Source organism: Bos javanicus, chromosome 5, assembly GCF_032452875.1.
Source record: "Bos javanicus breed banteng chromosome 5, ARS-OSU_banteng_1.0, whole genome shotgun sequence".
Taxonomy (NCBI): Eukaryota; Metazoa; Chordata; class Mammalia; order Artiodactyla; family Bovidae; genus Bos; species Bos javanicus.
In genome coordinates, this window is record NC_083872.1 from 25,083,621 (window position 1) to 25,101,878 (window position 18,258).

At 45.7% G+C, this 18,258-nt stretch overlaps 1 protein-coding gene across 2 annotated transcripts in view; it reads right to left on the reverse strand.

Moving 5' to 3' along the window:
- The window catches only part of TMCC3 (transmembrane and coiled-coil domain family 3), a 286,943-nt gene extending 271,898 nt beyond the window's left edge, over nt 1–15,045 (reverse strand). For both annotated transcript variants that reach the window (XM_061415756.1, XM_061415762.1), the window contains exon 1: nt 14,918–15,045. In XM_061415756.1, coding sequence (XP_061271740.1) covers nt 14,918–14,926 — 9 coding nt within the window. In that variant the 5' untranslated portion in view covers nt 14,927–15,045. The remainder of the gene's footprint in view (nt 1–14,917) is intronic.
- Nucleotides 15,046–18,258: the final 3,213 nt, after the last annotated feature.

Sequence of the window (18,258 nt, forward strand, 5' to 3'; positions counted from 1 at the left end):
ATGGACAGTACGATTACCTTGCAGTCCCACTACCCACCTCTAAATACCCTGGCAAACAAGTAGATACACAGAATAATACAGCAGCACTGCTTTAAAACAACCTAAATATATGGCAAAAAGACAAAGGATAACTTAATTACACAGTTATTTCATTTTGTGAACATACTATAAAAATCCATTATCAGCTATTGGTATCAAATGGATAAATGCCACATCATGCAAAAAAGCAAATTATAAGAATACATAATACATTCATACGCACACATATGGTGTATATGTTGGGATACATACAAAATTTAAAGACAGGCAGAATAACAGTGTGTCTTACTTAAGGATCTATGCATATATAATAAAGCATAAAAGGTCATGGAGTCTGTCACATTAACCCCTGTCCTCCCTGATCCTCTGCATCCTGCTGCTGTTACTTAGCTCCTCAGTCGTATCTGGCTGTGCAACCCTACGCTGCAGGCTGCCAGGTTCCTCTGTCCCTGGGATTCTCCAGGCAAGAATACTGGAGTGCGTTAGCCATGTCCTCCTCCAGATCTTCCAGACCCAAGGGTTTAATCTGGATCTCCTGCATTGCAGGCAGATTCTTTACCGCTGAGCCACCAGGGAAGCCCCCACTGCATCCTATCAGTCATTAAGTTCTACTGACTCTACTGCCAAAACATGACTCAAATAGAACAAGCCCTTTCCCTTTACCCTCTGGTCATGGTCATCAGGATCAATGACTGATAGCCTCCTAACCAGGTTTCCTACCCCAATTTTCCACCTCCAGTCCATACTCCACATTATGGGCAACGGAAACTTCTGAAGCAAATGTCTGATTTTCAGAACTCTGCTTAGAAGCTCTCAATGGCTTTTGGTTGTTCTTTGGACACTTCTCAACATGACCTCCACAGCCGACGGGGCTTTTCCCCTTCTCTTTCCCTCCTCAACTATTGTGTGCTCCCTTGCGCTCTAGGCAGCAGCTACTCTACATGCCTCTCGCTTCTTTTGGCGTGCTACTCCTCTCCCCATTTTGCACACACTGTTTATCCCACATGGAATGAAATCCTCCTCCTCTTTCCTGGTTGCCCTGCTCAGGCTTCAAGTCTCTGTCAACAGTCACTTTGTCTGAAAGCTTTTATGAACCTTCCCTCCACCCCTGCCCTGAGTAAGAAAGGACCTTCTAGCTTGCCGACAAAGGTTTGTATAGTCAAAGGTATGGTTTTTCCAGTAGTCATGTACGGATGTGTGAGGTGGACCACAAAGAAGGCTAAGCACCAAAGAACTGATGCTTTTAAAATGTGGTGTTGGAGAAGGCTCTTGAGAGTCCCTTGGACTGCAAGAAGATCTAACCGGTCAACCCTAAAGGAAATCAATCCTGAATATTCATTGGAAGGACTGATGCTGAAACTGAAGCTCCAAAATTTTGGCCACCTGATGCGAAGAGCCAACTCATTAGAAAATATTCTGATGCTGGGAAAGACTGAAGGCAGGAGAAGAAGGGGATGACAGAGGACAAGATGGATGGATACCATCACCGATTCAATGGACACGAGTTTGAGTAAACTCCGGGAGTTGGTGAAGGACAGGGAAGTCTGGCGTGCTGCAGTCCATGGGGTCGCAAAGAGTCAGACACGACTGAGCGACTGAACAACCACCTCCACCACCTTTGCAACAGCATGCCACCACTCGCAGAACTGCTTCACCACCTCCTCAGACAGACTCCAAGCCCTCTGACAAGATCAGTGCCGCTCAGAGCTCGTTCACTCACCATGATGTCTAGCACACATTAGGAGGTTCATTTGAAATATCTGTTCCATGAGCGTTACCACATTACATTTAGTCCACGTACAAACAACGCTTGCGAAACCACCTCAGTTGTTTCCTTTAACCTGAAGATATGCAGGGCTCTAAATTCAGAAAGCCATGAATTACCTGCGGTGTTTATGTTTTATCCCCTCTGCTGCTTTGGTAAGCATTGTTTGCCACCAGAGAAGCACTCCATCAAAAGGAGCAAGAACTGGCAAGACTCAGAACCAGCTAGCTTGATTCTCAAACCTTAAAAAAAAAAAAACCTCCATGTATTTTCAAAGGTCAACACCTCGGTTACGAGAGAGACATAATGCCTGAAATCTTGTTAGGATTACCATGATTAAAGTGGAAAGGTTTTTGGCAAAAGGACTGAAAGTTTATTCATTTATGTTTTTTTGCCCAAAGATTTTTGGTCTAAGGCTCATGTGGCTATGCTTAACAGCTGCCAAGGATAGAGGCTGCCTGCGAGTTCACCAGCAGTTTACCTAGAGCTGCTGTTGCTGCTACTGCTAAGTCACTTCAGTCGTGTCCAACTCTGTGTGACCCCATAGACTGCAGCCCACCAAGCTCCCCCGTCCCTGGGGTTCTCCAGGCAAGAACACTGGAGTGGGTTGCCATTTCCTTCTCCAATGCAGGAAAGTGGAAAGTGAAAAGTGAAAGTGAAGTTGCTCAGTCATGTCCGACCCTCAGTGACCCCATAGACTGCAGTCTACCAGGCTCCTCCATCCCTGGGATTTTCCAGGCAAGAGTACTGGAGTGGGGTGCCATTGCCTTCGCCGTTACCTAGAGCAGAAGCTCTCAATTTTAAATCCCCAACCTTCCATCCCATTCTTTTTTTTTATTAGCATAAACATTAAGAACACAGACTCTGGTGCCAGGATGCCTGGTTTAAAATCCCTGCTACATCATTTATTGGCTGTGGTATCCTGGGCAAATTACTTAGCTGGTCAGCATCTCTAGCTTCCTCACTTGAGCATGGGGATAAAATGGCACTTATTTAAGAGGTTTGCTGTGAGGATTAAATGGGCTAATTACACATAAGGCACCTAGAGTAAAGGCTCCATAAGCGTCAGACATATCTAGGGCAGAAGAATAGGTTTGGAGGAGCAGGGATGTGAAACAGAATGGACAACACGGAAGCAAAAGTCATCTGCTACATAATAGTAACAGAGCACTTTGGACAGATTATTACTCAGCCTTCAGAAAAATCCATTAATGCAAGTGAGCCAATCCAAGTCACATGGCTAATAAATAGCTGAGCTGGATTTGAATTCAGGCAATCTGTTTCCAGAGATCAAGTCCTGAACCAGTATGAAATCGTGTCTCCTACCTTCACATCTGCCCCTTCGGGAATGGGATTCCTGCCTCGAACAGGAGAAAGTGAAGGAAAAAAAGATGTAAGGAGTGGAAAAGAAGAAAGAATAAACAAAATAAGGTCAGACTCAACTACTTTCTGAATTTAAGTGATAAAGTGACAGGTTTCCCTTTATCATCCCTTCGCACAGAGCCTACTATCTCTGTGGTTGACACTCTACTGTGAATTTGGTGAGCCAGGATGAAATTAAAGTCACTGTGAAAGACTGCAACAGGATCACAGATCCCTCTCGACTTGGTAAGACCCAAATGTGAAGTGGACCTCACAGTCATGAAATGAGAGGGTGGGCAGGAGTGCCGTGCACTGAGTATCAGGGACACAGAAATGGTACCCCTACCCAGAGCATCAGGACAAGCTGCAGGGCTTTAGAGTTAGACACACAAAGGATTCACACTGTTGTCTGGCCCAGAGCATCTGAAAAAAACGACTTGACATCTCTGAGCATCACTTTTTCTATATGTGAAATGGGAACAAGAACACCCCCCTCTTCACGGATAAACCACACTGCTACAGTGTCAGGAAGAAACGGGAAGACAGCACTAACACATGGCAAAGGCAGGTGAAGAGCGAGAGCAGACTGGTAACTGGTGGTGGTGTTCGGTCACCAAGTTGTGTCCGACTCTTTGTGGCCCTATGGACCGCAGCACGCCAGGCTGCCTGTCCTTCACTATCCCCCCGAGTTTGCTCAAACCCATGTCCATTGAGTTGGTGATGCCATCCAACCTGTGTCACCAATCTTGTCTTCTGTCACCCCTTCTCCTCCTGCCCTCAGTCTTTCCCAGCATCAGGGTCTCTTCCAGTGAGTTAGTTCTTCGAATCAGGTGGCCAAAGTACTGGAGTTTGAGCTTCAGCATCAGCCCTTCCAATGAACATTCAGGGTTGATTTCCTCTAGGACTGACTGGGTTGGATCTCCTTGCTGTCCAAGGGACTTTCAAGAGTCTTCTCTTGCACCACAATTTGAAAGCCTCAATGCTTCAATTTGGTGATACCTCTTTCTTTTTTCAATTTAATAAACTTACACAGCACTTACAATATGCCAGGCACTGTACTAGTCAGTCACTTTACAATTATTAACTTATTCAATTTTTGTGGCAGATTGTTTGCCAAAATGGGAAACATTTGGCAAACTTACTGTATCCCTGTCCTTGGAGAGTCCCCTCCCACATGGACTCTAAGGCTGGCCGGCTACCTGATTTGCTCAATGGGACAACAGCAAATACGACATAAGCAGAGATCTGAAAAACGCTTGTGCTTTGGGGTTTGCCATCTCTTGCTGCTTTTTTGAACCCTGAGACCTCCACATGAACATCTGCCACCCTAAATGAGGTCCCCGAAGACCAACTCACTTGTTGACTACCAGACATGAGTGAGGCCACCCTAGATCCTCCGGCTACCAGCTGACCCACCAGGACCACAAAGCTGGAGAGGACTCAGTGGAGCTCAGTCGGGTTGGCCAAGACAAGAAGAGCCACCCAGCCAACCTACCGACTCACAAGCTGAGTAAAACAGTTATTGTCTTAAGTCACTAAACTTTGGGATGATTTAACAAATCAACACAAACTGATACAACCTTCATAACTATTGTGTTAAATAGGTATTACTTTTATTCCTATTTTACAAGTCAGGCAAGGGAGTTAAAGAGAGGTTAAGTGACATGCACATACTGTTAAATGGCAGTCAAGCCCACCCCAGGCAATCTGGCTTCTAAATATGGGCTATATTTATGTGTCTATATATTTATATAGATACCTCCCCAACACTATGCTGCTTTACCTAACAAAGGTAAAGACATTTGTATCAGTTGATCCAGACATTTATCACACAGATATACTCATATGAAATCATGTATATATAAGCGTATTCAGCACTGCTGATAGTAGCAAGGCTAGAAAAACCAATTCCAGCAGATCCATGTAAAGATACCACGTGAGGCCATAAAAAGAACAGGTAGCTCTACAAACACCAATCTTGTGTACACAGAAAAAAGCAAAATGCATTTATATGTTAGCATTATATGCTAACATTTACATTTGTGTGTAAAAAAGCAGGGTGGGGGACGTGAGTATACATCTGCTGTGTCTCTGCACAGACTATTTCTGAAAGTACACAAGAAATGGGTTTAACCTCAATCATTTCTAGGGGAAGGGAAGCAGCTAGCTGAGCAACAGAGTAGGAGGAACAATGTTCACTGTAACCTTCGTATCTTTTAAATTTTATGTAAATGCATCACTTATTAAGTGTCACTTTAAAGCTGTTACAAACATGAAGGGAGATGACCCATGGCTGGCACAGATAAGCCATCAATAAGTAGTAACTACCATTGTCCTTATTTTTCCACAGTTGATTTCTAACTCCTTTTTTCAAACTTTAAACTTTTTTTTTTTTGGAAGAAATAGAATGGTGTTTTTATTCTCAGCTGGCAGTGAAGGGAACACAGCATGCTCCTGCCTCAAGAACTACACCCCTAAGGCAAGTGCTCCCAGTCAGGAGTCTGTGACAAGGAAGCAAAGGTGGCAGGATCTTGCTTTCTTCCTCTTGCACTGTTTCAAAGGCAGTCATAAACTGGCGTCAGTAACCCAGCGACTGCATCTGGCAGTTCCTGACATGTAACTACAAGGGGAAGGGTGTTGTAAAGGTAAACACCAGATAGGGGATGTATGTATTTAGCATAGAGGCAAGTGAAGTGTAGCTCCTGCAGAGTTAGAGGGCAGAAAAACAAACTTAGTTACAGACGTGCAGAATTAGGAGCACTTTTATCTTTTTCCATCAGAGGGCAGACAGACTGAAAAGCACAATCAGAAAACTAACCAATCTGACCACATGGACCACAGCCTTGTCTAACTCAATGAAACTATGAGACATGCCGTGTAGGGTCACCCAAGATGGATGGGTCGTGGTGGAGAGATCTGATGAAATGTGGTCCACTGGAGAAGGGAATGGCAAACCACTTTAGTATTCTTGCCTTGAGAACCCCATGAAGAGTATAAAAAGGCAAAACTATAGGACACTGAAAGATGAACTCCCCAGGTCGGTAGCTGCCCAGTATGCTACTGGAGAAGAGTAGAGAAATAACTCCAGAAAGAATGAAGAGACAGAGCCAAAGCAAAAACAACACCCAGTTGTGGATGTGACTGGTGATGGAAGTAAAGTCTGATGCTGTAAAGAGCAATACTGCATAGGAACCTGGAATGTTAGGTCCATGAATCAAGGCAAATTGAAGTGGCAAACAGGAGATGGCAAGAGTGAACATTGACATTTTAGGACTCAACAAACTAAAATGAACTGAAATGGGTGAATTTAACTCAGATGACCATTATATCTAATACTGTGGGCAAGAATCCCTTGGAAGAAATGGAGTAGTCATCATAGTCAACAAGAGTCTGAAATGCAGTCCTTGGATGCAATCTCAAAAAACGACAGAATGATCTCTGTTCGTTTCCAAGGCAAATCATTCAATAACACAGTAATCCAAGTCTATTCCCCGACCAGTAATGCTGAAGAAGCTGAACAGTTCTATGAAGACCTACAAGACCTTCTAGAACTAAAACCCAAAAAAGATGTCATTTTCTTTATAGGGAACTGGAATGCAAAAGTAACAAGTCAAGAAACACCTGGAGTAACAGGCAAATTTGGCCTTGGAGTACAAAATAGAGCAGGGCAAAAGCTAATAGAGTTTTGCCAAGAGAACGCACTGGTCATAGCAAATACCTCTTCCAAGAACACAAGAGAAGACTCTACACAAGATCACCAGATGGTCCAATACAGAAATCAGACTGATTATATTCTTTGCAGCCAAAGATGGAGAAGCTCTATACAGTCAGCAAAAACAAGACCTGGAGCTGACTGTGGCTCAGGTCATGAACTCCTTATTGCCAAATTCAGACTTAAATTGAAGAAAGGAGGGAAAACCATGAGACTATTCAGGTATGACCTAAATCAAACCCCTTACAATTATACAGTGGAAATGAAAAATAGATTCAAGGGATTAGATCTGATAGATACAGTCCCTGAAGAACTATGGACAGAGGTTCGTGACATTGTACAGGGGGCAGGGATCAAGACCATCCTCATGGAAAAGAAATGCAAAAAAGCAAAATGGCTGTCTGAGGAGACCTTACAAATAGCTGTGAAAAGAAGAGAAGCAAAAAGCAAAGGAGAAAAGGGAAGATATAAGCATCTGAATGCAGAGTTCCAAAGAACAGCAAAGAGAGACAAGAAAGCCTTCCTCAGTGATCAATGCAAAGAAAAGAGGAAAACAATACAATGGGAAAGACTAGAGATCTCTTCAAGAAAATTAGAGATACCAAGGGAACATTTATGCCAAGATGGGCACAATAAAGAACAGAAATGGTATGGACCTAACAGAAGCAGAAGATAAGAAGAGGTGACAAGAATACACAGAAGAACTGTACAAAAAAGATCTTCACGACCCAGATAATCACAATGGTATGATCACTCATCTAGAGCCAGACATCCTGGAATGTGAAGTCAAGTGGGCCTTAGAAAGCATCACTACGAACAAAGCTAGTGGAGGTGATGGAATTCCAGTGGAGCTATTTCAAATCCTGAAAGATGATGCTGTGAAAGTGCTGCACTCAATATGCCAGCAAATTTGGAAAACTCAGCAATGGCCACAGGACTGGAAAACGTCAGTTTGCATTCCAATCCCAAAGAAAGGCAATGCCAAAGAATGCTCAAACTACTGCACAATTGCACTCATCTCACATGCTAGTAAAGTAATGCTCAAATTCTCCAAGTCAGGCTTCAGTGGTGCGTGAACTGTGAACTTCCAGATGTTCAAGCTGGTTTTAGAAAAGGCAGAGGAAACAGAGATCAAATTGCCAACATCTGCTGATCATCGAAAAAACAAGAGAGTTCCAGAAAAACATCTATTTCTTTTTTTTTAATTTAAATTTATTTATTTTAATTGGAGGCTAATTACTTTAAAATATTGTATTGGTTTTGCCATACATCAACATGAGTCCGCCACGGGTGTACATGTGTTCCCAATCCTGAACCCCTCTTCCACCTCCCTCTCTATTTCTGCTTTATTGACTATGCCAAAGCCTTTGACTGTGTGGATCACAATAAACTGTGGAAAATTCTGAAAGAGATGGGAATACCAGACCACCTGACCTACCTCTTGAGAAACCTGTATGCAGGTCAGGAAGCAACAGTTAGAACTGGACATGGAACAACACACTGGTTCCAAATAGGAAAAGGAGTATGTCAAGGCTGTATATTGTCACCCTGCTTATTTAACTTCTATGCAGAGTACATCATGAGAAATGCTGGGCTGGAAGAAGCACAAGCTGGAATCAAGACTGCCAGGAGAAATATCAATAACCTCAGATATGCAGATGACACCACCCTTATAGCAGAAAGTGAAGAAGAACTAAAGAGCCTCTGATGAAAGTGAAAGAGAAGAGTGAAAAATTGGCTTAAAGCTCAACATCCAGAAAATGAAGATCATGGCATCTGGTCCCATCACTTTATGGTAAATAAATGAGGAAAGAGTGGAAACAGTGACAGACTTTATTTTCTTGGGTTCCAAAATCACTTTAGATGGTAACTGCAGCCATGAAATTAAAAAACGCTTATTCCTTGGAAGAAAAGTTATGACTAACCTACACAGCATATTAAAAAGCAGAGACATTACTTTGCCAACAAAGGTCCCATCTAGTCTAAGCTCTGGTTTTTCCAGTAGTCATGTATGGATGTGAGAGTTGGACTATAAAGAAAGCTGAGCGCCGAAGAATTGATGCTTTTGAACTGTGGTGTTGGAGAAGACTCTTGAGATTCCCTTGGATTGCAAGGAGCTCCAACCAGTTCATCCTAAAGGAAATCATCCCTGAATATTCATTGGAAGGACTGATGCTGAAGCTGAAACTCCAATACTTAGGCCACCTGATACGAAGAGCTGACTCACTGGAAAAGACTGCGATGCTGGCAAAGATTGAGGGCAGGAGAAGAAGGGGACGACAGAGGATGAGATGGCTGGATGGCATCACTGACTCAATGGACATGAGTTTGAGTAAACTCCAGGAGTTGGTGATGGACAGGAAGGCTTGGCGTGCTGCAGTCCGTGGAGTCACAAAGAGTCAGACACGACTGAGCGACTGAACTGAACTGAACTGAACTCACCAATGGGAGTGGTTGGAGTGGCTGCAGACAAATAGGCCAGGTGGCAGGCATTTCCCTTTCTCGGGGTCTGCTGACTCACACTGAAGGGCTGCAATCGCTGATCCATGTCTCAGGTCTTTCCTTCTGGGCCACGGATGAACATTATCCTCCTGGAATTTAGGCTCCGGGTCCTGCTTCAAAGTTATTTATAAGTGATTCACTGCTGACTCCTCCTTCTTCCACCACCCCCAACTACTCCAAACTTTAAACTTTCTATTTTTTTATGGTAACGATAACCCTATATGCAAGGCAGCAAAAGAGACACAGATGTATAGAACAGTCTTTTGGACTCTGTGGGAGAAGGCGAGAGTGGGATGATCTGAGAGAATAACATTGAAACACGTATTTTATCATATGTGAAACAGATCGACAGTCCAGGTTCAATGCATGAGACAGGGTGCTCTGGGCTGGTGCACTGGGATGACCCAGAGGGATGGGATGGGGAGGGACATGGGAGGGGACTCCAGGATGGGGAACACATGTACACCCATGGCTGATTCATGTCAATGTATGACAAAACCACTACAATATTGTAAAGTAATTAGCTTCCAATTAAAATAAATAAATTAAAAAAAATAAACTTTCTATTTTGTATTGGGGTATAGCCAATTAACAACCTTGTCATAGTTTTAGGTAAACAGCAAAGGGACCCAGCCATACACATACATGTATCTATTCTCCACTGAGTACAAATAAGTTTTTAAAGTAACTCTTGAAACCCTTGGCTCTCATAGGAAGGAGCTCATTTTGGATGCAAAATAGAGAACAAAATGTTAAACCAGCTACATGAAGAGGTGAAAGAAGAATCGAGCAGGTGGCTTCTCTAGAGGTCACCTGAGGTTCAAAGCAGAGTGGTGTATGCACCATGCCAGCTTCTCCCGGCAGAAACCCAGTTACTGGGCATCTTCTGTGCTGCCATTCTGAACACCCTCATGCACTTTCCCTTTCAATCAAAAACTCCAGGGAAAACAGTCACTGCTTTCCACGTAATAGAATGTCTTCCCTCCCTCTGCATTTACTGATCTACAATGGCTGAATGGTCACCACATGCATCTTCCTAACAGCAAAATTCTCTCTTCAGGACCAGAAAAAGTCCGAGACAGGAGCGGACAGTTTGCAGGCAACAGAGTAGACTGGCAAGAGAAGGGTTTTGGGGTCAGGCAAGCCTGGGTCCAATTCCAGCTCCAACACTTAGCTGGGTGGCCTAGAGCAACATACTCAATGTTCCTGAGCTTGTGACTGCATCTGTAGAATGGTGACAAGAGTTACTATTTCAGGGGGCTCTTATTAATACATGTACCACAGTAAATGTTCACTGAATGCTCACTATTTTCATTATCACTGGGGCATTTTAACCAAGGCCCAACCACCTTTTTCTATATCTCTCTCTCGCTCTCACATACACACATTCACACAGTTAGCAACCTTAAACATACATGTGGATTCCTATCCCTTCCTTCCTCCCACGTCAGCAACTTCAGTTGACTTTACCTCCAAAATACCTCCCCCGGCTCCATCACTCCTGCACTCAAAGGTGGCCTCCCTCTACCACTACCATTCCCATCCCATAATCCATTCTACACACATAGCCAAACTGATCTTCAAACAAGTAAAGCAGACCACATCATTCTACTCCTTTAGTTAAAATTCTCTTCTAAAGAGCATTCCTCTAACCAACAAGGACCTACGGTATAGCACAGGGAACTCTGCTCAATGTTATGTGGCAGCCTGGATGGAAAGGGAGTTTGGAGAATGGATACATGTATATGTATGGCTGAGTCCCCTCACTGTTCACCTCGAACTAGCACAATATTGATAATCAACTATACTCCAATACAAAATGAAAAGCTTAATAAAGTGGGGAAAAAAGAGCATCCCTCTGCATTTAGGCCTAAATCCAAATTTCTTACCAAATTTCTCCATTCCACTCTCCTCACCCCACTCTGCTTCAATTCTGGTATCTTCTCTCTGTTTTTCACACAGGCCATGCCTGCTCCTACCTCAGGGCCTTGCATTTGATGTTCTTCAGGCTATAGCACTTTCCTCAAAACTTCACATAGCTGACTTCCTTTCCTGTGTAATTCACAGTTCAAATGTCAACTTCTTGGAAACATCTTCCCTGCCCACACAAATTAAAATGGTTTCACTCCCAGATCCACTTTCCATTCTGTAACAGAACAAACCCAACTCCATATTGACCTATTCCTTTAGCTCTAATCTTTGAGCTCTGTTGCCTGAGCTTAAGTCATAGAGGTTCTCCATCCGTTTCTAAAAGAATATTGCCTATAGCCTGAAATACACAGGACAGCCCATTCCCAAGGCTCTGACCTTTAAAAGTATAACACTTTCCCATCCATATAGAGACAAAAAGTTGCAGAAGAGAGAATAACTTTAGTCTTGTTGAAGATTTATGGGAACATTGTGACTAGACCCTCCTGGACAGCTGCAAGAACAAGCTTGATTCTGGCACCAAGGAGTTGGCAACAGTCAGCCACACTCCCTCCCGTTTTAGTAGTATAAAAGCAGCCGGAATTCTAACTTAGGTAAGATGGATTTTGGGGACATTACTCCATCTTCGTAGTCTGCTGGCTTTCCAAATAAAGTTGCTATTCCTTGCCTCAACAACTCATCTCTTACTTTATTGGCCTGTGCTTTATTGGCAGTACAAGCTTCAGCTGGCAACAATTCCATTATCCTGCTTTATTTTCTTCATAGCACTCATCACTATGTAAAATTATTTGAATATTTGTTTACTTCTGTATCATCTAATTTCTCAACCAGAATGTAGCCTCCAAGAAAACAAGGTTTTTAGCTATCATCTGCTCTCTGTACTCCTAGAGCTTAGAACAGTGTCCACACATATGTTTAATACATATGCCTTATGGTGGTGGTTCCCTCGTGGCTCAGGTGGTAAAGAGTCCCCCTGCAATGCAGTAGACCTGGGTTCAACTCCCTGGAGAAGGGAATGGCTGCCCACTCCAGTATTCTTGCCTGGAGACTCTCATGGAGGGAAGAGCCTGGAGGGCTACAAAGAGTCACAAAGAGTTCATGGGGTCACAAAGAGTCAGACATGACTGAGTGATACTAAAAGACAGTAACACTTTTCACTCCTTTATAGTGGTGGTGGTGGTGGGTGTTTAAAATGCAAATTGCTGAGCTCCAGTCCTAAAAGTTCTCATTTAAAATAACTGAGGTTGAGCCCAGAAATCTGCCATTCTAGCAAGCATTCACCTCTTTCATCCTAAAGAAGGTAGTATGCAAATCTCATTTCAAAATACTTTGGTCAGTGCCCTCCATCCTCAAATCTAGATTCTCCATCTAACACACCTTACCTAGTCCTACAGATCCCATCTCAGTTGTTTCCTTAATAACCCTAGTGGCACTCAAGGTAAAAGGAGGTTACTGAAATTGGAGTTTAAACAAGTAATCCCGCCAGTTTCCATTTCTGCTGCTCTTCTGATGCCAGGCATGTCAAACTAGCTGGCCAGCCCCACTGGAATCCTGTTCTCCCCAGACACACCTGAGCAGGTCTGGACTCACTCCAAAGGCAAACCAGGTAAATTTCCATGTCAGCTCACTAATAGATTTTCCAGAGGCAGCTGAGGCCAATTCACACTTGCTCTACATAAACTCACTCTAAATATCACCCACCCCCACCAAACATTAGACTTACCCTGGCACCACCTGCTAAAGGACAGGCCAGAGTTCCCTTTGAAACACCCTAGCCCCTGAGAGGAAGAAATCTTTGAAAGGGTCAAAGGTGACCAAATTAATAAGCACATACATAGGGCTTCCTAGGCGGCTCAGGTGGTAAAGAATCCTCCGTCAGTGGGATTTTCTGGGCAAGAGTACTGGAGTGGATTGCCATTTCCTTCTCCAGGCAATCTTCCCCACCCAGGGATCGAACCCAGGTCTACTGCATTGTAGACAGACGCTTTACCATCTGAGCCACCAGGGAAGTCTTGAAAGGGTCACAGGTGACCAAATTAATAAGCACATATGTAGGGCTTACCTAGGCGGCTCAAGTGGCAAAGAATCTGTCTCGCAACACAGGAGGCATAGGCAAGAGAAACCGGGTTTGATACCTGGGTGAGAAAGATCCCCTGGAGGAGGAAATGGCAACCCACTTCAGTATCCTTGTCTGGAAAATCCCATGGACAGAGGAGCCAAGACGCACTCTCAAAAGAGTCAGAGGGGACTGACTGAGCTGAACACACACACATACCTTAGTCACAAAGCAACCCAACTCCAACCCAACTCCAACCCAGAGAAATTCACAAGCTCTGGTGAATTACTGTATTTCCCATTTCCTCTCTCAACCTTGTCTCTTCAGAAAACACTCTCTGCTCTGACACATAAACTGTCATGAACGTTGGTGTTTAGGAGGTCTGGGGAAATGTCACAGTATCTACCTGGATCTCCTTGAATTTCCTCTGCTCTCTCTTCTACTCTGTAAGTGCCGAGATCCTGCATTTGATTAAAGCAACCTGGTCCCCAAGATTAAGATCCAAACGGCATGTGGGGACTGATAACTCAGAAAATCACCAACACTTCCATGTCAGTCACCGACACTTCCATGGCAATCACCAACACTTCCAGGTTAATCAGCTCCCGCAGACAGGCAAGATTAAACTGCGCAGGACATGTGAGCGTGCTTTGCAGGGCGGACAACAAGCACCACCAACCTTCAGACTGTTCCTTGGGGTGGAATAAACCCTGCACTTCAGCCTGTGGATTGGAGTTCCCAGCCACCCCCCCCCCCACCTCCTCCAGGAGCTCTGGTGAAGGGGGAACGGTGTGAGCAAAACCCTCACACTCGCGGTTTGGGGAAGGAGCCGCTGTCGAGGGCGCCCCCAGCCCCGACGGAGGTGCTGGGAGCCGGCCTCCGGGACTCCGCGCGGGTTCCCGTCGGTGGGCAGCGCCTGGCTAGCCGGAGCGACTAGAGTTTCCACTCCGCGCCTTCCAAACGCCATAAGCGAGCGCATTTCTGGAGAAGACTGGGGACCACTACCTCCTCCAAACGCACGCACCCGCCGCGGCGCCGTCACTTGCAGGACTCGGGCTGGGGCCCGCCGCTCCCTGCGTGTGCACCAGAGGAGCCCGAACCGTGCCTGCCGGCAAAGTTTCGAGGCTCCCGAGGAGCGAGCGAGGCGCCGAGCTCAGAACGCAGCGGCGAGGCGAGCCGGCTTGGGGAACGCGGGGAAAGGGGCTCTCCTCAAAACGGGGGGCGCAGGGTGCGGGGAAGAGCCCACCTCGGGCTCGGGGAGGCGCGGACACAGAGCTCTCGACGTGTCCGCGCGGCCGCAGGCAACCGATGAACCCGATGCCCTCAGGCGAGGAGGGATCCCACGGTCCCCCGTGTACCCTCGTGTACCCTCACGCCGTCCGAAGGGCGCCGCCCCCCTCCGCACGCCCAGGCTACGGCCGCGGCCCCGCGAGACCCACCGTCCCAGCCCTCTGCCCTTCCCGCCCGGCTCCCCCGTCACCCGGAGCGGGGCGGGAGGGACGCGCTCTCACGCTCCCCGGCCCCTCGCGCTTTCGAGGCGGGGCACACTCACCCTCCGCATGGTGCCGGGACGGTGCTGGCCGGGCTCTGCGGCGCGGGCGCGAGGCGACGGGGCGGGAGCGCCGCTCAACTAGCCAGGAGGGCCGCGCTGCCCCCACCCGCACACGCGTGCGCCGCGGCTGGCGAGCCGGCGGACCCGCGGGCCGGGGCGGGGCGGGGCGGTGGCTTCCCGGCGGCTGGGTCCTCGGGTCCGCCCCCTCCCGCGTGCCTAGCTCGGGGACCTCCCGCTCCGGGGGCCTTCCTCCCCGGTCGCGGCGGCCCCACCTTCCTCGCGGCGCGGCGCCCTTCTCCTTCTCGAGGTCGCGCCTCACCCGAAGAGGAGCCGGTCCTCGCGGCCACCTCAGCACTGGGAGACGGCTGGAGTTGAACGTGGGGACCCTGCGGGCACCCAGTTTAAGGAGCAAGAGGGATTGGTGGAGAACTGAAGTGAGAGTTCTACCCACTTTGAGAGTACTTCTGTACTGCCCGTTGGATGGGAGGATGCCTGCTAGTGTCCCATCCCCTCTATAATAGAGTCAGCGATTAGGTCTTTTGGAATCAAGAAACCTTTGTCGGGGGAGCGGGGGTGGGGGAGAGTTAAGTGTGGGAAACCGCAGATCAGCCTGAGGCAGGAGGAAAGACAGCCTCACGGAACAGAGATGAGCTAGTTTTCCAGATGAACGAACTCGGTAGGGCCAGGGCATCCTCATTACTGAAGAACTCACAGGTCTTCCTGGCAAACCCCTGCTTGCTAAGCTTCCTCTTCACAGTCTCCCCACCCCCACCCCAACTGATCCAAACAACAGAGAAAGCCCATCCCCAACTGCTGATGCTGGGAAAAGGATGAGGGGCACGGGATCTAGTCCTCCGGATCAAGAAAACACTGCACACCTGGAGCCAGAGTATTCAGGAGCCAAATCTTCAAGAACAAATTAGAATGGAACGATGTGTGCAGGTCTTCGGGAAGAAACCTGGCCTTTGTCTTTTCAGCTTCTATTGCTGAACAAAGTAAATCAAATAGCAAAGAATTCAAGGCAGCCTAAATTCAATGTAGAAGAGAAGAAAAAAAAAAAAAAATCCCTGTTTACCAAAAGAGCCTTTGAAAAACTTACAAGGACGCTTGTGTTTTCAAACCCAGCTGTGACAGGTAAGCAGGCAACAGCAGTAGGAACACAAAGGCTTGTGCTGGGTAAACACTTGTGAGAATGTTGCATCTTTTACATTGCCTGACTGCCAGTTATTCTGGCAGCTCACCGCTTACCGCTGTCAAAGATACACTGTTACAATTTTCTAAGGTTGATAGTGTCAACGGCACCAATTATTAAACAGACTAAGTACTTTTATGATCAAATGAATGAAAGTATTTTGTCTAGATATCTCTTGGGTACCTACCAGCACAGATAAGAGGAAAGACTGATGATGTATTGGGAGAAAAAGTAAAGAAAGGAAATTCATGAACTCTGCTAACCCACTTTTTACGTATTTATGATCTGCATGCATAAATACATGAGGTTTTTGCTCCCTTGATCTGAATCCTTCAGACTGGCCTTTGATGTTTTGCCTTTGGGGAAATAACAGTTGTAGCCAGTGTACTCATGCACCATAGGCTTTACCTCTGTTACCACTTTCAATCTATACAACCCTATGAAGTGAGTACTACAATTTTATGGTTTTTCAGAGAGCGCTACAGAGAGGGTCAGTCATTTGCCCAGGTTCATACAGCTTGTTAGTGGCACAGTCAGAATTTGAACTCAGGCAGTCTGACTCCAGGGCCCATCCACTTAATCCCAATGCTTTACTACCCTCCTGTGCTCTGCTTCATGTAAAAGATGCAGCAGTGAAAAATGTTACTCAAAGTTAACATGAGCTCCTGTCATAAATCATGTAAGTTGCTTGCCATCTCTGAACCTTGGCTTCCTCATCTATAAGATGAAAACTTGCACTAAATAAATGCATTAAAGATCTGTCAAGAAATAAAGAGTTCTAGTTTAAAGTATTATGTACAAGTGAAAGTCCCTCAGTCATATCCGACTCTTTGCAAACCCATATTTTATACAGTCCATGGGATTCTCTAGGCCAGAGAATTGGAGTGGGTAGCCCTTCCCTTCTCCAGGGGATCTTCCCAAACCAAGGATAGAACCCAGGTCTCTCACATTGCAGGCAAATTCTCTACCAGTGAGCCACCAGGGAAACCCAAGAAAACTGGAGTGGGTAGCCTATCCCTTCTCCAGTGGATTGTCCCAACACAGGAATCAAACCGGGGTCTCCTGCATTCAGGCAGATTCTTTACCAGCTGAACTACTAAGAGCAGTTTAGAGTATTCAGTTCAATTCAGTTCAGTCGCTCAGTCGTGTCCTACTCTTTGCGACCCCCATGGATTGCAGCACACCAGGCCTCCCTGTCCATCACCAACTCCTGGGAGTTTACTCAAATTCATGTCCATTCAGTTGGTGATGCCATCCAACCATCTCATCCTCTGTCATCCCCTTCTCCTCCCGCCTTCAATCTTTCCCAGCATCAGGGTCTTCTCCAATGAGTCAGCTCTTCGTATCAGGTGGCCAAAGCATTGGAGTTTTAGCTTCAACATCAGTCCTTCCAGTGAATATTCAGGACTGATTTCCTTTAGGATGGACTGGTTGGTTGGATCTCCTGCAGTCCAAGGGACTCTCAAGAGTCTTCTCCAACACCACAGTTCAAAAGCATCAATTCTTTGGTGCTCAGCTTTCTTTATAGTCCAATTCTCACATCCATACATGACTACTGGAAAAACCATAGCCTTGACTAGATGGACTTTGGTGGCAAAGTAATGTCTTTACTTTTTAATATGCTGTCTAGGTTGGGCATAACTTTTCTTCCAAGGAATAAGCGTCTTTCAATTTCATGGTTGCATGAAATTATGTTTAGAGTATTACCATGTGAATGTATTGTGCTCAGCATTGCGGGAAATCTTAACCTAGAGGTACGGAGTTAGTAACTTCATGGGTTTCTATAATATCTCACCAGAGCCTCTGGTTTTGTAGTGCTTATGCTGCTTTCTACAACACTACCTCTCTCTCCTCCTTCTAATGAAAGTCCTTTCCTTTGTGAATGCAATTTCTAATCTAATTAATGGTTAATTTCTTACTCAACTTGAATAAGGACCCTGGTATGAGGGAGGAAGTTTGAGTTAACTAATTGTTATGGTGATCTTCAAGCCTTAGTTAGCGTTTAGTTTAAATAATTAGTTTAGTTTAAATAATTTTTAAACTCCCTTCAGAAACCAACAGGATTATTCAACTGTATCAAATAAATGACAACATATCATTTGTTAATGGAACAGAGTGATACTGAAGCTCATCTATGGAAATCCCCATG